This window comes from Cadophora gregata, assembly GCF_030347475.1.
Source record: "Cadophora gregata isolate MNR1 chromosome Unknown scaffold_13, whole genome shotgun sequence".
In the NCBI taxonomy this organism is placed as follows: Eukaryota; Fungi; Ascomycota; class Leotiomycetes; order Helotiales; family Ploettnerulaceae; genus Cadophora; species Cadophora gregata.
This window is the reverse complement of record NW_026695936.1, coordinates 7,193-27,714: the sequence shown is the minus strand read 5'-3', so window position 1 is coordinate 27,714 and position 20,522 is coordinate 7,193. Positions and strand designations below refer to the sequence as shown.

General features: G+C 44.8%; 5 protein-coding genes across 6 annotated transcripts; all 5 read left to right on the top strand.

Moving 5' to 3' along the window:
* Window positions 1-5: 5 nt before the first annotated feature.
* On the top strand, window positions 6-1,450 carry AIM22 (Biotin/lipoate A/B protein ligase; the record flags this gene model as incomplete). The annotated part of the gene is made up of 4 exons (XM_058496813.1): window positions 6-866; window positions 912-1,016; window positions 1,071-1,308; window positions 1,362-1,450. The coding sequence occupies 4 exons, from the start codon at window positions 6-8 to the stop codon at window positions 1,448-1,450; spliced, it is 1,293 nt and encodes a 430-aa protein (XP_058352755.1).
* Window positions 1,451-2,141: 691 nt separating this feature from the next.
* On the top strand, window positions 2,142-5,038 carry RNR1 (ribonucleotide-diphosphate reductase subunit rnr1; the record flags this gene model as incomplete). The annotated part of the gene is made up of 4 exons (XM_058496812.1): window positions 2,142-2,160; window positions 2,232-2,389; window positions 2,457-4,944; window positions 4,995-5,038. The coding sequence occupies 4 exons, from the start codon at window positions 2,142-2,144 to the stop codon at window positions 5,036-5,038; spliced, it is 2,709 nt and encodes a 902-aa protein (XP_058352754.1).
* Window positions 5,039-6,988: 1,950 nt separating this feature from the next.
* On the top strand, window positions 6,989-9,582 carry ONS95_003498 (uncharacterized protein). Of its 2 annotated transcripts, none has more exons than XM_058496811.1 (4): window positions 6,989-7,386; window positions 7,451-8,135; window positions 8,182-8,514; window positions 8,565-9,582. In XM_058496811.1, the coding sequence occupies exons 1-4, from the start codon at window positions 7,206-7,208 to the stop codon at window positions 8,953-8,955; spliced, it is 1,590 nt and encodes a 529-aa protein (XP_058352753.1). In that variant the 5' UTR covers window positions 6,989-7,205; the 3' UTR covers window positions 8,956-9,582. The 2 variants fall into 2 exon arrangements, with proteins under 2 accessions (XP_058352753.1, XP_058352752.1); XM_058496810.1 differs by having other exon boundaries at window positions 8,182-8,951; window positions 9,068-9,582.
* Window positions 9,583-9,945: 363 nt separating this feature from the next.
* Window positions 9,946-11,645, top strand: ONS95_003497 (uncharacterized protein; the record flags this gene model as incomplete). The annotated part of the gene is made up of 6 exons (XM_058496809.1): window positions 9,946-10,168; window positions 10,218-10,372; window positions 10,426-10,590; window positions 10,642-11,170; window positions 11,218-11,276; window positions 11,322-11,645. The coding sequence occupies 6 exons, from the start codon at window positions 9,946-9,948 to the stop codon at window positions 11,643-11,645; spliced, it is 1,455 nt and encodes a 484-aa protein (XP_058352751.1).
* Window positions 11,646-14,095: 2,450 nt separating this feature from the next.
* On the top strand, window positions 14,096-14,815 carry ONS95_003496 (uncharacterized protein; the record flags this gene model as incomplete). Its single annotated transcript, XM_058496808.1, has 1 exon — window positions 14,096-14,815. One exon carries the CDS (start codon window positions 14,096-14,098, stop codon window positions 14,813-14,815), a length of 720 nt encoding a protein of 239 aa, XP_058352750.1.
* Between the last annotated feature and the right edge of the window lie 5,707 nt (window positions 14,816-20,522).

The following is a 20,522-nucleotide window of genomic DNA, read 5'->3' as shown; positions in this document are numbered from 1 at the left end:
CCCCAATGGCTCCATCTAGAGGGCTCAACTGCTTGCGACAAGCTCGACTACACCTACAAAAACCGCGACAAGATGTACGACGATTCTCAGATTTTGTAAGCGCAGTCGCAGATCCTTCCAACAAGTACCAGGTCTACACGTCTCGAAGTCCCAACCCATACCTCAACCTTTCCATCGAACACTACCTCCTTCAAAAGTCGCCGGCGGACGCTACCATTCTCTTTCTCTACACAAACCGACCAAGCGTGATCATTGGCAGGAACCAGAATCCATGGACAGAAGTCAATTTGGGTCTTTTACGGAACGAGCAAGGAATTCTACAGAATGCAGACCATCGAGTACAGCTTGTACGCCGAAGATCCGGTGGAGGAACCGTCTTCCACGATGAAGGAAACGTCAATTACAGCGTCATTATGCCAACGGCAGATTTCGACCGAGACAAGCATGCAGAAATGGTAGCTAGAGCATTGCGGAACTTGGGCGTTGACAAAGTCAGGGTCAATGAACGACATGATATTGTTGTGGACAAGACGGTTCCGGGAGAAGGGGAATTGCCTTTTAAAATTTCTGGGTCGGCATATAAACTTACGAGATTGAGGTCTGTTCACCATGGGACGTGTCTACTGTCGAGTCCGAATATTGGTTCAATATCGAAATATCTGCGAGCCCCGGGCAAACCTTTCATCAAGGCCAAAGGGGTTGAAAGCGTGAGCTCGAGGATAATGAATGTTGGTATGGAGAATGCAAAGTTTGAAGGGGCTGTCAGGCATGAGTTTTGGAAGATGTATAGCCATAGCAAAGCCATGACGGTTGGTCGAGCAGAGGCGGATGTTCCTGAAATCAAGGGTGGATTCGAAGAGTTGATGGTAAGTGGAAGCTTCAAGCGGAAGCATGAAGCTAATCAAGTGCAGTCCGAGGATTGGATCTATGGCCAGACCCCACAATTCGAGTTCTCAACATCTGGCTTCGATGGAGAAAATTTGGGAGAGAAAGACATTTGGCGATTTCCTCACGGTGTAAGCATCTGGTATCCAAGCAAGTTCCGAGCAATCACTAACTAGAGTCTTCAGTTGGAACTTTCCTTCACAGCAAGAAATGCAACCATCCAATCATTGTCCATCAAGGATGGCGAAAACTTCATGGTAACGTCGAGTGCCAAGGACAAGAAAGTCCACGAGATCGCAGACTGGGATTCTGTTCTTGCTGCACCGTTCAAGAAGTCATACGTTGGGAAGAGTCGACATAAAGTTCAGGCTCAGCTGGCCAAGTCTATGAATGAGTTGTTTGGGGCTGGGTCGTATGATACTGGTGATTATATTCGTTCTCGGTGAGTTTTAATAGTAACTAATAATGCTCTAAAGGAGTGGGAAAGGGATCTTTGTCTACGGAGGAGGATAACTACCTTGGCATCGAGCCGGATAGGATTGTAGAAGTAGAAGGACTGGAATGAGTCTTGTAAGAGGATTGCCATTGTATTGACATATGTTTGTATTTGCACATACACACATCACATGCCCTCATTCTGGGCGGGGTTCGTGCTTCTTACTTCCAAGCATTCTTAATCTCGGGACCAATCATCTAGAATCCAGAAACGCATTCAAATATGTCTCGCTACTCGAGATTTTCGAGTATAAATGCCCTTAACCTGCCTAGATGCTCTTGGTCTCACGTGATATCGAGGGGTAATCCTCAAATCGGCGATGCTGCCTGGATGTAAATAACGATTTTGATGAAATAGCTCCACTATTGACTCATGCTAGATAAGCAAGTATCACACCGATATCATAATCGTCCCCGTCTGAGACAAGGCATCGGCAGAAAATCCTTAAGTGGTTTCGCGTTGTTGTCGCGCTAGGACTGCCCGCTTACAAAAAGTGGCAGGGGGACGCGCCCTAAGTCGCGTTGCTAAAGTACTTCAGAAAACATTCCTGCACCTCGTCTTCTTTTCTCCCATCAACATCAACATCACCACCACCACCTCTTCTCCCCTCCCTATCTTCCTCCCGCCTCCACCCCAGCTCGATTGATTGTTTCGAGCAGCATTGTATCCCATTGTCACTTGAATACGATCCTCGAACGCAGCACACTATTGCCACTCCTTTCTTCCAACCCACCCCCCACCACCGCTACACGTCGCCATCATGTTCGTGTTCAAGCGTGGTATGTATTGCCTCTCCCATTTGATATCCCGTTTCCCCCTGTCTTGAACCTTCTTGCTCATTGTTCTGTAGATGGACGCAAGGAGCGTGTTCAGTTCGATAAGATCACAGCCCGTGTTTCTCGACTGTGTTATGGACTCGACGCCGAACATGTTGATGCCGCAGCAATCACCCAAAAAGTCATCTCTGGTGTCTACCAAGGCGTAACCACAGTCGAACTCGACAACCTGGTACGCTTTCACGCCTGCAACGCGTTGAATCGCGTCTGGGGACTCTGCTAACTTTTCTCCCCCACAGGCCGCAGAGACTGCAGCATATATGACCGTCACCCACCCCGACTATGCCATCCTTGCTGCACGTATTGCAGTATCCAACCTCCACAAGCAGACAAAAAAGCAGTTCTCGACTGTCATTTCAGACCTATACCACTACGTCAACCCACGAAACAAGAGAGCATCCCCCATGATCAGCCAAGCCACATACGAATGTGTGATGAAGCACGAGGCCGAGCTTAACTCTGCCATTGTCTACGATCGGGATTTCAACTATCAATACTTCGGTTTCAAGACCCTTGAGAGATCATACCTCCTCCGCCTCGATGGCAAGATTGCCGAACGCCCACAACACATGATTATGCGAGTGGCAGTTGGTATTCACGGCGACGACATTGAGAGTGCTATTGAGACATACAACCTGATGTCCAGCAAATACTTCACACACGCTTCTCCAACGCTCTTTGCCGCTGGTACCCCACAAGCACAACTCTCTTCATGCTTTTTGATCGACATGAAGGAAGACAGCATTGACGGCATCTACGACACTCTCAAGACTTGTGCCATGATCTCCAAGAATGCTGGAGGTATCGGTCTCAATGTACACAGAATCCGTGCTACTGGTGCATACATTGCTGGTACCAACGGAAACTCCAACGGCATTGTTCCTATGCTCCGTGTTTTCAACAATACTGCAAGATATGTCGACCAAGGTGGAAACAAGCGTCCTGGTGCTTTCGCCATCTACCTCGAGCCATGGCACGCAGATGTTTTCGAGTTCCTTGATCTCCGAAAGAACCACGGCAAGGAGGAGGTTCGCGCTCGCGATCTTTTCTACGCCCTGTGGATCCCCGATCTCTTCATGAAGCGTGTTGAGAAGAACGGCATGTGGACATTGATGTGCCCCAACGAGTGCCCCGGTCTCGCCGATGTCTACGGTGACGAGTTTGAGGCTCTGTACGAGAAGTACGAGGCAGAAGGCAAGGGTCGCAAGACTATCAAGGCCCAGAAGCTGTGGTACTCTATTCTTGAGGCCCAGACCGAGACTGGAAACCCCTTCATGCTCTACAAGGATGCCTGCAACCGAAAGAGCAACCAGAAGAACCTTGGAACCATTCGCAGCTCCAACCTTTGCACAGAGATCATCGAGTACTGTGCACCTGATGAAGTCGCTGTCTGCAATTTGGCTTCTCTTGCTCTCCCAACTTATGTCAACCAGACCGATGGTAGCTATGACTTCCACAAGCTCCACGAGGTCTGCCAGGTTGTTGTCAAGAACTTGAACAAGATCATCGACATCAACTACTACCCCGTTCCCGAGGCTCGCAGGAGCAACTTCCGTCACAGACCCATTGCCGTTGGTGTTCAAGGTCTTGCCGATGTCTTCCTTGCTCTCCGTCTCCCATTCGAGTCACCTGAGGCCAAGCACCTTAACATCCAGATCTTCGAGACCATCTACCACGCTGCTCTCACTTCTTCTGTCGAGCTTGCCAAGCTCCATGGCACCTACGAGACATACGAAGGATCTCCAGCATCCCAAGGAGAGCTCCAATATGATATGTGGAAGGTTACACCAACTGATCTCTGGGACTGGGATTCTTTGAAGCAACAGATCAAGCAACACGGCCTTCGCAACAGTCTGCTCGTGGCTCCTATGCCAACTGCCAGCACGAGTCAAATCCTGGGCTTCAACGAGTGCTTCGAGCCATACACTTCCAATATCTACTCTCGTCGTGTGTTGGCTGGTGAATTCCAAGTTGTCAACCCTTGGTTGTTGAAGGATCTTGTCGATATGGGACTCTGGTCTGACAACATGAAGAACCGCATCATTGCTGATGGTGGTTCCATTCAGAATATCCCCAACATCCCTGCCGACATCAAAGCTCTCTACAAGACTGTCTGGGAGATCTCTCAGCGTACCATCGTTCAAATGGCAGCTGACCGTGGTGCATACATCGATCAGTCTCAATCCATGAACATTCACATGAAGGATCCAACCATGGGCAAGATCACCAGTATGCACTTCGCTGGCTGGAAGTTGGGCTTGAAGACTGGCATGTACTATCTCCGTACAATGGCAGCTTCAGCTCCTATTCAGTTCACTGTCGATCAAGAGGCTCTTCTCGTCGCCGACACCAACGTTGCACGCGAGCGCGTCACCAAGAAGCGACCTTCAACTGGATTCATCACACAATCTCCTGGCCCTCAGCCAATGTACCGAAAGACCTCCCCAAGCAGTGCCCCAAACGGGGTTCCGACGCCGACGGCAACTCCACCGCCGGCGTCTGAGAACAAGAAGTTTTCTCCTGCAGCTGTGATCAAGACCCCAGCTTTCAAGGCTGATGTTCCAGAGGGTGATTCTCCAAAGGCTCTTGCCACTGAGCCGGCGGTTGCACCACCAAAGGAAGAGCAACTTCCTGAGCCTGCCAATCCAGCCAAGATCCAAGAAGAGGATGTCAAGGGCGAGAGTGATGATAGAGAGCACGATATCTATGCCGAGGCTGCTTTACAATGTAAGTTATCCGCTCCTGGCCGATCTGAACCCCACTGACATCTATTCCAGGCAGCATTGACAACAAAGAGGAGTGTATGATGTGCAGTGGTTAGATTTTGTCAGAATTATTGATGATGGATACACGGTTGGATGCTCACGCTTTTTATGGTTTCCTTTCTTTCACGGCGTTCGGCATTTGATAATTGCCTCTGTATTCCTTTGCATCATAGGACTTGAAATCGGGTTTAGTAATATGTTTCTCTGCATGGATGGACGGACAGGATGGACCAGCGAGACTGGAAGGATTATCGACTTGTATGTTATGTTGAATAAATAGGTACTCGTAAACATGTTCTCTGAATCACGCTGAACGATATTCGCTAGTGAAAGAGTTCAAATGGTAGAAGTGAGAGTGTGCAAGAGCAGCCTTTCTGCCGAAAGAAAACCCGTCACTATCAACAATATATCCAACCGGAAAATGATCGTGCTGCTGAAATTGGGTATCTTACTTCGTACCTGAGTCCCCACTCCTCTCACTCCCTACGTAATCATCACAGCATCATATCAAAGCATCCCAGGTATATCTTACTCATCATCATCATCTCATCATCAGCCACTACAAAATCCCAGCCACATCAAACCTAACAGAGCGAGAGCGAAAACATCTGCCTGCTCGTATTCCGCAGCGCGTAAGGAAATAGATAAGTTTCCTAAGAAGAGAAATAATCAGCGACAGCTTTCATATACTGTATGATTGCTAGGCTTCTAGACGTGTCTCTAGTTCAGACGTACAGGTGAGCTTGGCTCGGCTATACAGCCTACACTATGTGATGTTGCACCTTTAGGGGAATAATTAGATATCTTTGTAATTGTACTCTGAAATAAATGCATTCAGTGTGTGGCAATTACGGCAATCTATGTAGAATACACCAGAAATTGATCTTGTAGAAAGCGTTTCCTTTTAAAAAGTAAATTTTCGACCTCTAAAATTGCCTTGCATATAGACTTCGAAGGCGAGATCCTGGCCCTTTTTTCCCGATCTTCGTTCCCACTTGAACCACTCCGGAAGCATCCTCGGACTTCGTAGAAGAGGGGACGAAGGGTCGAGGCGTTGACAGCCAGTCTGCAACGCTGTGCCTCTGCAATAGGATTAGTGGATTACGAGAAGCCAAATGAATCACTTATGCGGAACGTCCTATATTGTATTTTGACCTATTTATTTCTCTACCTTTAAGTCTTATAATAACATGTCTAAGCAGTAAAAGTAATATCTAAAATATAATTAATTTTTTACTATATTTAAAATTAAGATTAAAGGTAAGTTTATAGTAAAAAAGGGGAGTTAATAACATGAATTTTATAAGGGCTAGAACTAGCTAAGCTACTTTACTTCAGGCTCTTAAGCCGCCTAACTTACTTACTTATATTATTTTATTATTAATTATATATCTAATTAATTATAGTAATTATAGTAGGAAATCTATTAGATAATAGTGCTTTTTAATAAATATATAGTACCTAAATAAAGTAAAGATTAAGACAGAATAAATAAAAAGATTATTCAGAAATATTAAGGTAGACGTTCCGCATAAGTAATTCATTTGGCTTCCCGTAGTGGATACCTAACCCCGCCCAAACAAGCTTTCTCGCTCCCATGATCCAATGGTGCGATTCCACTCTTGTACCAAGTACCGAGAAACCATAGGCAATTCCTCCGATTTTCAAAGTCCTTACAACTTCTCGTTCCTCAGCTGAAAGCCATCCACGGCTTCTGCCATGTAACCATCCTTCAGCTGCGCCTCGGCTCAGCATTTCTATTCGCCAACCGTAGTGCCACTGCATGCGAGACTCCTTGTACTCGTCCAGTGATTTTTCGCAAATATAGCCACGGTACTCAGGTCTGGTAGCTAGAACCTAGAATGTTGTCGACTCGGGAGATGGTTCTGCCTGCCCAGATCGAAGGAACCATGTGCTTGTCAGCCCAAGATTCCGGTGGTGGTGCTACCAGTAGACATGGTGATATCACCCCTCCGCCGACTTGATTGTTTCTCCATTCTTTCTCCTCTTATGAAGTAAGCTTGGCATTCATTCGCGACGTCTGTCTACCCCCAAGTATTACGGTATCGATGCCATTTTGAGTTTTGGTTGAAGTCCAGTGCGCCTGAAGACAGCTTCAGCAGATGTTTGCTAGACTCAGCTGATCTGGCGGCTTCACCGCGTTTTGAGCGTCGGAAATTCACGAGGAAAAAAGCTAGAGTTGGAATAAGTCCAACGGGCAATATGTTGAAACTCCTGGGATTTCTGTGCTTGTTTGCGAATCTTTCGCTTCAACAAAAAGATCCCGTGAAGGATTTCTGTCGAAGGTTTGGGCATCAGACGGCAGTTATTGATAGGTGGCTATACATTGATGGGGGACTTGTCGACTGGAATCCCATCTCTCAGAATAGGAACAATTATACAAGTAAGTTTTAATCATTTTGTGGTTACAGACAAACAATGATAGAGGCTGACACTGCGACATTTAGATTCATGGCTTTCTTTTCAGGACCTCGACAGCAGTCCCCCTTCTATAGAAGTGCCCCAGTTGTATGCGAATTTGAGCAAGAACCAATCAATTCCCAGCGTCAGTGGTGGGATATTATGGCAAGACGACGTCAACAAGCGATTCTACCTTTACGGAGGGGAATATTCGAATATCTCTCCAAACGCCCCGAATCTCATATCGTACGACGTGCTGGAAGACAATTGGCATTCATTAGGAGCACCTAGCAATGGAATACAAAGCGTCTCTTATGGAGGCGGGGTAGCAATTTCTGAACTGGGACAAGGATATATACTTGGGGGATGGCTAAGCAACAATTCGGTGCCCTCTTGGTCTGGAAGTCCCTTGGCGACCAACTCGTTGATCAAATACGATATGAACAGTAACGCTTGGACAAACAGCACAGGACCTGTGGATTCAATCCCCAGGGCGGAGGGTGTTATGGTGTATGTGCCGGCAAGCGACGATGGACTTCTTGTTTACTTCGGCGGGGTCACGGCACCTTTGAACAACGACACAGCAATCCCGGCTCCAATGTCCTTGATCCATATCTACGATATCCGAAGCTCGAAGTGGTACACCCAGACTGCTGTAGGGGATACGCCGCTGTCCAGGCGGAAGTTCTGTGCCGGTGTAGTTTGGGCTCCGGACCAATCATCCTACAATATGTACGTTGAAGAAGTTGAGGTACTGGAAAATACTGATGAGATCTAGTTACTTATATGGAGGAAAGGGATTTGGTGCCAATGAAACCGGATTTGACGATGTCTATATCTTGACCATGCCATCTTTTAAATGGATTCGATGGTGGGAAAGCTCCGACGGTGGAAAACCACACCACTCCCTATCTTGTAATGTCGTCGGTGGTGGCCAAATGCTCATCATTGGAGGAAGCTTTCCTTTGAATGATGAATGTGACAGCCCCGTCACTTGGGGAACTCATAACCTGGATCTCGGCAAAGTCAGTGGCAAGATGTGGAATGATTATTCTCTCAATATTACCTCATATGTGGTTCCTCCAGAAGTTATATCCGTTGTTGGTGGCTCGTGAGTATGCTCGCTGCATCACGAAAAGCTATCTCGCTAATTTTCCGTAGATCCTTGGGAGGTGCCACTGCTACTGCACCGGCAGCTGGGTTTGACAACGGTGATTTGGGAGTGTACTTCGCGCAGAAGGCATCGGTTGCAGTTCGATCTCCCACGAGAGCCGTACCGGGTTCTACATCGGCTCCAGCAGACACCTCGTCAGCCAAACTCTCAACTGGTGCTATTGTTGGCATCGCCGTTGGAAGTGCTGTTGTTCTCATTGGTTTACTGTTAGCTGGATGCTGCTTCTTTTGGAGACAAAGGAAACAAAAGACTCTGAGTGCAGCGAGGAGAGGCTCCGTGGACGTACCACAAGTGACATATAATCCAGCTCCAAGCTACTCGCAAACACAATTTGGCCCTCACACGCCTCAATCACCATACTTCGACCAAGAACAGTAAGTAATGAGTCCAAAGATTTTCTTTCTCAATTGATTCAACATATTCCGCTATCATGTCGCATCATGTTCTCGTTACATCCCTGCGGAGACGATTGCTGACTTCCCTTGCTTAGGCCACACATCCAGGCTCAACATTACCAGTTGGCGGCAAATTCCCCGCCAGCAGAACTGTCTGACAACAATTATCAGCTCCGCCGAGCCGATCCAAAGATGACCATGGTCCAGGTCCAGGACGCAAGTCTTTACTCACTGCCACCGCACCACGTCTCACCCTCGCAGTCCCCGCACCCGTCCTCCAACGCAGGCAACGACACATTCGGGACCGACAACTCGCAGTCTGTATACGGATCTCAGACATCACCCACTCCAACGTACTCTAGTCTTGGAAGAAGTTTGCGGAGACCTGTTCATCAGAATCAGACATACTACTCAGCTTGATGTTTAATGAATAAATTCATCTGCAACTGGGGTTGAAAAGGTGTTTAGGTATTGTAAACGGGGGGTTATTGTGTAAAGTAGAACTGTGATAGTAATTAGAGTACCCTATAACTTCCGCATTTGGGGATTCGCACGCACGCGGAATGAACTTCGCTAGCACTAAAATCCCCAAGTCCACGTGAGATGCCACCGCAGCATCCGCAAGCGGATATCACATATCACTCAGACTGATCACTTCTTTGGTCACACATCAAAGTTTCAAGTTCCTTGAAAGCTATATCTTATCTGACTAGCTTTAACCCACCATTTAGACCCGATTCCAAGAGTAAGATTACAAGGTTCCATCATAAGACTAATACGACATGTCCAATCAAAGCCAACCCGACTACTGCTTACTTCCTAGCACGGGTCGCCTACACTACCTTAAGTTTCCTCAGCCGCACCACAAGTCCAGAACTAATGTCTCGGACACTCTGCATGCTTAAAAAGTTTCTTCTTTGTCCTCTTATTCATCCATCATTCCAATCTGCGCCTACCGAAAGAGTTTTCCAACATGAATACATATGTCTCGCTGCTGTTGTGGTTTGTAGCTGCAGACTTACTTCGAAGGCTAGTCCTTGCTCTGAAATTAGCTTTCACTGGCCCGCTGTCAAAGATCCCTGGACCGAAGCTATGGAGCGTCACGTCTGTACCATGGATGATCGAGAACATTACTGGAAACAGCATGAATTCTATACATAGCCTCTTTGACAAGTATGGAGATGTCGTTCGCGTCGGTACGTAAGCTTGTAACATCTATTCGAGACTAAACCGAGACTTGGATAGGTCCAAAGGATATTCAGTTCAGAGATAAAGCTGCGATGCAGAGAATCCTGGTCGAGGACGATTTGATCAAGTCCCCGATCTATGAAGCGATTCGCCCAGATTCTCACATTACGAGCCTTATTACTGAGACGAACAAGGTTGCTTACAGGCAGAAAGTAGGCTTTTCAATATCGGAACACAGTGATTTTGGCTTACCGCTATTTTACAGAGACGACTCCTGTCGCCTGGATTCTCAATCAGCTATCTGAATGCCCTGGAACCAATTGTCAAAGAATGCGTCAAGGTGTTTGAAGACTGGCTAGAAAACGAATGCGCAAAGGGTAATGGATACACTGTAGTGGACATGTCGAACATGATGGGGAATTTGTCTTTTGTAAGTTGTAGATTTGTACAAGGACATCTACTTAGCTAACAGAACTATCAGGACATAATGTCTGCCACGTCATTTGGAGGTTCATTCAATCTTGTCCCCTCAAACGACAAGAAGCTGAAAAATATGTTCCATGACCGCTTGAAACGCGCTGCAATCGATTCTCAGTTCCCCTTTTTCAAGTATCTGCCATTCGTACCTCCATCTCAGTCCGACGAGTTCAACAACATGATCGACGACATTATTTCGAAACGTCGAGCGGAAAAAGGACCTGTCAAGAGAGATCTCGTTCAAATTTTTATCGAAAGCCATGAAGCTGACCCGGTGGCGTTCACTCATCGACACATCCGAGAAGAGATGGCACTGTTCATGATTGCTGGAAGCGATACGTCGGCTGTTACCCTCACGCATACCTGCCTACTCCTTCTCAACAACCCTGACAAATTGGAGAAGCTGATTTCGGAGATTGACACTGCTTTTCCGTCCATAGATGATTTGATAACCTTTGCCAAAACCCAAGACCTGCCTTATTTGAACGCGTGCATTCATGAGAGCATGAGAGTCCTTCCGATAGTGGCTGTTGGTACGTGGCATCCCTGCCTTTCTTACTGACGGAAACTGACTGTCCAGGTCTTGCGCGATACACAAAAGAGACTACAGTACTGGCAAATTACGAGATTCCTCCGGAAGTAAGTGTAAAAAGGCTCCTGTTCCGACCAGTGCTGATTGCTCAGACCACCGTATCTCCAGCCATTGGCCCCCTCATGAAAGATCCTCGCATCTGGCCAGATCCTGAATCGTATGTACCCGAAAGATGGCTTGGAAAGTACAAAGGAGTCGAAGCTGATCGAAAGGCGTTCGTACCTTTCTCAGCTGGATCGAGGAATTGTCCTGGACAGCAATTCGCGCTGAAGGAGATGCGAATCGTCCTTTCGACAATTCTGCAGAAATATGAGATGAGCTTGATTCCTGGGCAATCACACGAGCAGCGTGTTCATACAGTTCCATGGTTTGTCCAGGGGTTTTATAATGTTGGATTGAGGCCAAGGGTTGATTAGATAATTGTCGAAAGTTGTATTGAAGTCTAAATGATACCACTTCCCAAGACATACAGGTGCTAGATGTACCTGCTAATTTCACACGATAATCTTGTTGACCCCTGGCAACAATGACAAAGCCCATCCCGCGACCCAGCTTGTTGCAATTGTCGGTACTCCAATTACAATGGACTTAACTATCCCACTCGTTGGCCACTTATCCGTGATACACTGAACAGCAACGCATACGGGTTGATGAACCAAGAATGCACCGTATGAATATCTCCCAAAATTTCCCCACTTCTTTGTCCCCCATGAATTTCCTTTGAATATATCCATCAATGTGCTTCCAATCCACAATCCCGTTGTTTCATTCCATACAGCATATGAGAATGCAAGCCAATTCCAACCACCGTTCATTGAATTCAGAGAATGCCGAGGAAGCAGGGTCATGATTGACAATCCCGAGGCTACAGACAAACAGAGCAGAAGTCTCTTCTGCACAGGAGTGATGATTGAAAGCGTGTCTAGAGTTGTATTCGGTGACCGCGTGCCCACGATATATAAGATGATATATTGCGGTAGATATCCGAGTTGCAAATTCAATGGAGCCACTGCCGTTCCAGTGGGATACTAAAGCCGTACTAGAAATGCAGAGGCCAAATTCACTACCATGGTCACACCAAACGGAAGCCTTGGAATTCTTGGTATGATTGTGTATAGGGTATCGAAAACTAGTAACACAGCCGGATACCACACGGGGCCCTTCACTCCTCGTAATTCCTGAAGGTGATCCCTCAAAATCCTCGATGTGAGAGCTTCTCCGTCCAATAGTCTCTGCAGCGACGTGCAAAGTGGCGGACCCAAAAGAGTATAAACAAGAACCGGAATGCCAAGCTTCATCCATTTCGTCTGCAGGAAAGCTACCGTTCTTCGCCGGGGAAGAGACATCGACGACATCATACCAGACATGTAGAAGAAAGTTCCCATGAAGAAGCTCTGATTTACGGCATTGAAGACCACGAGACTTGGAGACGAGCCAGGTGCGTGGAATTGGGAATGATAAGGCCACGAGCCGATACCGCCATATGGGATGGAAACATGGTGTAGAATTACCAAGCTCGTAAGGAAGGTTCGGAGGTTATCCAAATGATAGACGCGGGTTTCCGGATAGGAGGATACTGGAGCCGGTCTCAAGCTACCGGGCGCAGCAGGGGAGTCTTTTAACGACATTTGGATATTGTTCGCCAGAGCATGCAAGCGAGTCTTGTTGCGCTTTCAATTTATCAATGTGTTGTATTAGTATGGGGATTCTCCAAGATATGGCGCCGGATTTCCTTTATACAGCAGAATCCGGCCAAGCAATGCTGACGATTGACCCATTATAACCTTCTTGCTTGAGCCAGCAGCTCGGCATACCTTTTCGTGTTCGATGAAGTCATAATCTTTCACTTCTCAGCGATGTTGTTGCCTAGCTATGCACGCCCGTTAGCTGATTTTGTTGCTGAGAATGCTGAGGTAATCACGACAAAGCTGCCGACCAATTAGCTGAGCTCTGGTTTTCTTGCTGTACAAGCCCTTAACCTCGAAGGATCAAATACTCTGTCTTGGTTATTGTAGTAAGGTCCATTATCTGGGGGACTCTGGAGGCATCGTGGCAAGGTGACGCAAGCTCTTCACGGCAAGCATCTTCCGACTCCAGCATCTGTATTCAGCCCTCATCGAAAGTACCCAGACTTGCCAGGTATGATAGACACAAATCGATGGTCGGTAGACTCAGCAAGTCTCTCCACGCTTGCATCAGCTTCCGTCGAGGTTCCACCTACCTGCAACGATCGTCACAAGAAGCTGAACTGAGAGCTGGAACGGTCGATTCATAAACGAAACAGATGTTGTTTCTCGCTTGGCCAATCGCTAGGCGAATCTCCCCAAAAAGGTAGCGCACGGATATTGCGGGTATGGAGCATCTCCCGAGCCTTGGAAACCTTGGTCACCCGAACTGCACCTTAGCAAGAAACAATCATCATGGAACATCCGTCGTTGGAGTGTGAACCCACTTGATTCAAGAGATCGCACCGTATTACGCATCTTCCGGGTGTGTGATTGAGAAAGTTTTTCAACCGGAGCCCATCTATTCCAGACAAGCTTATATGACGGCGGATGACGAGGAAATGATTTCGTCTGATCAGAACGTCTGTTTCTCGCATGGAGCCACTGCGCGGATCGAGTGTATCCGTGTGTAAACTTCATTCTTCATTGGAAGTCATCAATGTTCCAGATAAGCTAAAGCGTTTTCGATGCAATAAGGAAACTTTCTTGAACATCCGAGGTTTGATAAGGAACCACACCTCAACGTGGCAGCAGCACCCAGATGAATATAATACCACATTCTGCCAGTTCTACAGCTTCTTCAAACTTTCCAAAGCAGAACACTACACTCACATAATCATTAGTGTCGTCTATCATCCATCATGCGTACTCAATCCGTCATTTCTATTGCGCTGGTCGCATTCACTACCACCCTCCATGCCGCGCCCATTCAGATGACAGAAGATGTCAAGGCAGCTATGGGTACGGTTGGAAGGGGTCTTCAGATGCTCTCCGGCCGAACGAACCTTGCATCTATCGTAGCCGGCAACGTTATGCGTGATCTTCAAGCCGATGCTGCAGCTCTGCAAGCCCAATCCGATGCTGTTCATGCTGGCGATGCCGAAGATCTCACACCAGAGGAGGAAGCCGAAATCGATGCGGAGGATGCTGAAAAGAGAGACTTGACAGCGGAGGACGAAGAGGAAATAGACGAAGAGGTCGCGGAGGAGGATGCTGCAAAGCGAGACCTTCAATCGGATGCCGCGGAGCTCCAGGCTCAAAGTGATGCAGCCTATGCAGGAGACGCTGAGGATTTGACACCCGAGAAAGAGGCAGAAATCGACGCAGAAGATGCAGAAAAGCGGGACTTGCAATCAGAGGTGGCAGAACTCCAAGCTCAAAGCGACGCCGCTCATGCTGGAGACGCAGAGGACCTGAGCCCTGAGGAAGAGGCTGAAATTGATGCTGAAGATGGTGAGAAGAGAGATCTTCAAGCTGAGGCAGCCCAACTTCAGGCAGAGAGTGATGCTGCTCACGCTGGTGATAATGAGGACTTGAGTCCGGAGGAGGAGGCGGAGATTGATGCGGAGGATGATGAGTAGAGTCGTCTTGATATGGAAGCAACTGAGCTTATAGTAGTATCATTGAAGCCTTCTAGAAAATGTATACTCTGTCCAACCGACGAATTTATTACTTGAAACGAGCAAATCAGATGATTTAAGTAAGGGAAAACTGATCAGGTAGCCCAAAGGGGCACGCAGTGGAATCAGGGCGCGGCGCCCGCGCGGCGGAATCAGCACGCGCCCGGGCGATTGCTAGCGTGTTACTAGACTGATTTTTATAATTTTTTAACTAATCGTATCCCCGCGCTTCGGGATCTTAAACGCGCTAATTCTTATAAGTTTCTATAAGAGGCGCGCTATGATACACACGGGGGAAGTTAACGCGGGAAATACGAGCAAGGGGGTGGAATCAGGGCGTGCCGAGGCTTAGCCCTTACGAAAAAAAATAAAATTTAAAACATAACGCTAGCGTACTTTTAATAATACTATATTATAGAGAATTATCTGACAAATTAAACGCTATAAAGATCACTAAAATCGGGGGCGGTTTACTTAAGATAAGTTAATCGTGAAGAGTTTTTCTACCTTAGGGTGATTTTTCTAAGTACTAAGTGGAATTAGGGCGCGTTTTAGTATCCTCTTATAAAATTAAGTTTTTTTTGTTATAGTACGCTTATAAGACTTAATAGACTTAGACTGTAAGTTACTAGCTCTAAATCCCTTTATTAATAGTTTACTTTTTTTAAGTATCTTATTTACTTAGTAACTAGGTGGAATTAGAGCGTATTTTAGGATCCTCTAATACTTTTAGTAGATTTCAGCTATTATAAGCTTATTAAGACTCATAGACTTACTTTACAAGTTACTAGCCTTAAATCCCTTTATAAACTAATTTTTTATATATATGATTTTACTTGGAGAGATTTACCTAGTAAAAATCAGGTGGAATCAGGGCGCGTTTTAGTATCCTTTAATACTTTTAGTAGATTTTAGCTGTTATAAGCTTATTAGACGTAATAGACCTAGTTTATAAGTTATTAGCCTTAAATCCCTTTATAAACTAATTTTTTATAAAAATATTTTACTTAAAGGAATTTACTTAGAAATCAGGTAAATGTAATAGACTAATCACGATAGGCGAGTCACGTGAGTAAGGCTAACGTCGTAAGGCTACGAGGCTAGAGTTATATAACGAACCTAGGACTAGCTTAGTTTACTAGTAGCTATATCCTCCCTACTTATTCTTAAGGCTCCTTAGGAACCTCTTCCTCTCGTTATCTTTTCTACTTTATATTATAGCTACTAATAAACCTTCGTTATACTATTATATTAGAAAAGACTAACCTTACTTATAAAGGTCCTAATATCTACTTTCACTGAATTCCTCGAGTACCTTTTAAGTGTAATTAAGTTATATCTTCAGCTCTTTCTTTTCTACTTCATCTCTCGTACCTTATTATTTCCTTAAGTACCTTCTAAGTGTAACCAAGTCATATTTATAACTTAAGTACTACCTCTCACTTTTTACTTTTATATTTATACTTCCTTATAAGTAGTCTTAATCCTTTCTAGAAAAGTAATAGAATATAATATAGTATTCCTCCTACTATTAAACCTACTACTTTACTAATACTAAGGGAAAGAAATCCGCCTTTAACCTCTTCTCCCTTATATATTACCTCTTATAAATATAATAGTAAAGAGAAGAATAACGTTATCCTCCTAACCTCTCGTAGTAATACTATATCTCCTAAGGAGAATAATCCCTAGGACTAACAGGACTACTCTTAAGAGGAATATACTACTCCCGTACTAATAATTAGAGTTACAAAGAACTCTAAGGAACTTCAAAGATTAGCTAAGTACTAGAAAGAGTAAGATAAAAGCTTTTATAAGATACTAGAGATACTTAAGAACTTAACTTCCAAGTCTAAGAAGTCTAAGTTATTAAGCTCCTAATAGTAAGCTCCTAACCCAGGGGATAGTAATAACTCTAATAATAGTAGATCGTTCGGAGATAATTAAGATAACGCCCCTTAAGTACTAGTAGAGCTTGCCCCTACTCGCTGAAAACACTATAAGAGACTCTCACCTAAACTATATATTGAAAAGTTCTTCGGCACCCTTAACAGCTTAGAATAGTATACTTAGTCCGCCTTTATAATAAGTAAGCTAGATATTAATACCGATTACTACCTAAGTAAGAAGGCCCGACGAGCTATAGTATATAACTACACTAAGAGCGACGCCTAGAGTTACTTACTCCCTCACTTTAAAGTTAGTACTATAGACCCTTTCACGAATACTAAGGAAATACTTAGCTACCTTAGTAGTATCTATAGCAACGCCTTTAAGTAATAAGATACTAAGACAGCCTTAAATAAGCTCTAAATAGCAGCTAGTAAGTTATTTACTAAGTACTACCTAAAGTTCTTAAAGCTTATTTAGGATACCTATATCCTATTTACTAGGAGCCTTATTACTCGCTTTTATAACTTCTTATACCCGGCTTTTAAGGATTAAGTAGTCTATAAGTTTACTCTTAATAGAAGTTTCTAGGACTTTATCTCTATAGTAGATTTCTTAGATAAGGAAGTACACTAAACTTAGGAATAACATTAGTAGATTATAATAACTACTCGAGCCTTTACACTAGTAGTTCGCCCCTTAACTTCTACTTTCTTAAAAAGAGGCCTAGTTATTTTTCCGCTCTCTAATAGCGTTCTTATCCTTACTACTCTGACTCTAGTAGTAGCTACTCTAAAGGCGATCCTCCCTTCTCCTAAAGTAATTACGTGCTATAACTATAAGAAAATAGGCTATATTACTAAAAATTACCCGGAGCCTCGTATAATAATAGTTATAGAAGTTAAGGTACTAGAGAAGTACTTCGGCACTAGTCTCTTCTTTAATAAGGAGGTTAATAACTCAGAGGAAATTCCCTTAGACCCGGAAAACCCGGAACCTTAAGAGAAGACTCCTTCTTAAGGTAGACACTTAATCTTAAGGAGATTAATATATATTAATTAATAAGTAGTAAAAGTTTCACTATCCCTTATATACTATTTTATAATAGTATTAGAATTATATTACTTATACTTTCTAACTCTAAAGTAAGCGGTTTCACTTTTATTAATACTCGCCTTACTAAAGACCTTATAAGGAAATTCAGTATAAAACTTACCTCTCTACCTAACTTTATATAAGTAAAAGGCTATAATAGATAAGCTAATAACATCGCCTCTCACGCGATCCTTCTAAATATTCTAATTAACTAACGCGTTCAGAAGGAGATCCTATTTATTCTCTTAGATCTCAAGAATCACGAGATTATTTTAGGACAGACTTAGATAGCTTACTTCGATATTTAGTTAAATATAAAAGACTATTATCTTATTTAGCTATATAATAAGGATATCCCTATAATCCTCCCTTATTTAATTCCTCTCTCCCGGGATACTCTACGACTATTAGACTTATCGTAGATATAAGTAACTAACTAATAAGATATATTCCGATATTAAGTAGCTATAGATACAGAGAACACTCTAAGACCCTCCTCCTACTAAATAATAGTTCAGATAGTAGGGGATATAGGAGAATCCGCCCTTATAAACATATTATCTACTAAATCTTAATACTTATCTCCTTCTTCTTAAAGATATTATATAATAAAGCGAGAGGACTAGAAGAAACACTGTTAGTTAGAAAAAGAACGAGACTAATAATACTAGGAAAATTAGAGGACTTAGGGGTAGGGGTTAGGGTTAGGGTTTGAGGTTTGGGTTATATTTGTTTCTAACTACGCTAGCTTGCGACGAGTGTTTTTATCTCTCTCTAATAGTCTTGAAATACAGAAGGACTATACTAATAATACAGAGGGTAAGAGCCTGAAGGTGTCAGGGGTACAGAAGGTAGAGTACTAAGACAGAAGGAGATAATACAGGGTAAGTGGAGGGTTAGGGTTAGGGTTTGAGGTTTGGGTTATATTTGTTTCTAACTACGCTAGCTTGCGACGAGTGTTTTTATCTCTCTCTAATAGTCTTGAAATACAGAAGGACTATACTAATAATACAGAGGGTAAGAGCCTGAAGGTGTCAGGGGTACAGAAGGTAGAGTACTAAGATAGAAGGAGATAATACAGGGTAAGTGGAGTGTGTACCAAAGGGTAAGTAAAGAGTGTATCAGAGGGTAGGCGTAGTGTGTACCAAAGGGTAGGTAGAGTGTGTGCCAAAGGGTAGGTAAAGTGTGTACCAAAGGGTAGGTGTAGTGTGAGTCGCAGGGTAGGTAGAGTGTGTACCACAGGGTAGGTGTAGTGTGAGTCGCAGGGTAGGTAGAGTGCGTACCATAGGGTAGGTAGAGTGTGTACCAAAGGGTAGGTAGAGTGTGAGTCGCAGGGTCGGTAGAGTGTGTACTATAGGGTAGACTAAGTGTGTATCACAGGGTAGGTGAAGTGTGAGTTACTTAGGGTAGGTGAAGTGTGTGCCGTAGGGTAGGTGAAGTGTGTGCCGTAGGGTAGGTGTCGTGTGTGCCGTAGGGTAGGTGTAGTGTGTGTTATAGGGTAGGTGTAGTGTGTGCTGTAGGGTAGGTATAGCGTGTGTTATAAGCTACCTACGTGCTAGGATCGAGGTTGCAGCGATTCCTCGAGCCTGAGTTAGGGTGCTAGCGATATACCCGTCTAACCACTTAGCCCTAGAGTGCCCTAATAGGCCCTGTAGGGCCTTATAGGTCTTCGCTGTTTCGGCTTCCATTAGGCCTCCTGCCGAGAAGATCAGGGGGTGAAATACAGGGCCTAAGTCGCTGTATTTAAGCCGTTTAGCGTTTGCTGCCTCTGATAGCGTAGCATAGGCTTCTTCGCGTGCTGAATCCTTGTTGATTGCTACTATTTGAACGTCGTAATAGTGCCTAGAAGTACCTATAAGCACTGAAAAATCCGGTCGTTGGCTGTTTTCTAGGGCTATAGGCGTTCTAGCTGGCGTAGGCTCCGATTCCACTTTAAGGTCTTCCCGGCTAGAAAGGGTAGTAATAAATGCACGGGTAACCTGGTTATGGCGTATAATCCAGCGTCGTTCAGCACCTCTACAGGTGTCTTCGTGGCCTATTTGAGGGTAGGCTCCACAGGCGGTACAGGGCGAAATAGGGGGCTTTACAGGGAGTAAGAGCCTAGTCCGTAGTGCTTCGGTAACTGTAGAATCCGCTAAAAGGTGGTGTTTTTGCGTGGGCAGGGTTCTAAGCCAGTATCGTCCGAGGTAGCTAGCGTTCTCAAGCTTCGATTTTAGCGCTTGTTTTGATAGGGTTAGGGTTTGAGGTTTGGGTTATATTTGTTTCTAACTACGCTAGCTTGCGACGAGTGTTTTTATCTCTCTCTAATAGTCTTGAAATACAGAAGGACTATACTAATAATACAGAGGGTAAGAGCCTGAAGGTGTCAGGGGTACAGAAGGTAGAGTACTAAGACAGAAGGAGATAATACAGGGTAAGTGGAGTGTGTACCAAAGGGTAAGTAAAGTGTGTATCAGAGGGTAGGCGTAGTGTGTACCAAAGGGTAGGTAGAGTGTGTACCAAAGGGTAGGTGTAGTGTGAGTCGCAGGGTAGGTAGAGTCTGTACCATAGGGTAGGCAGAGTATGTACCACAGGGTAGGTAGAGTGTGTACCAAAGGGTAGGTGTAGTGTGAGTCGCAGGGTAGGTAGAGTGTGTACCATAGGGTAGGCAGAGTATGTACCACAGGGTAGGTAGAGTGTGTAC

Excerpts from the sequence above, each read along its gene's own strand:
- ONS95_003498 (XM_058496811.1), top strand. The coding sequence starts at position 7,206 with ATGTTGAAACTCCTGGGATTTCTGTGCTTGTTTGCGAATCTTTCGCTT. Across the intron at positions 7,387-7,450 it reads GAATAGGAACAATTATACAA|ATTCATGGCTTTCTTTTCAG; the intron begins GTAAGTTTTAAT and ends TGCGACATTTAG. Across the intron at positions 8,515-8,564 it reads ATATCCGTTGTTGGTGGCTC|ATCCTTGGGAGGTGCCACTG; the intron begins GTGAGTATGCTC and ends AATTTTCCGTAG.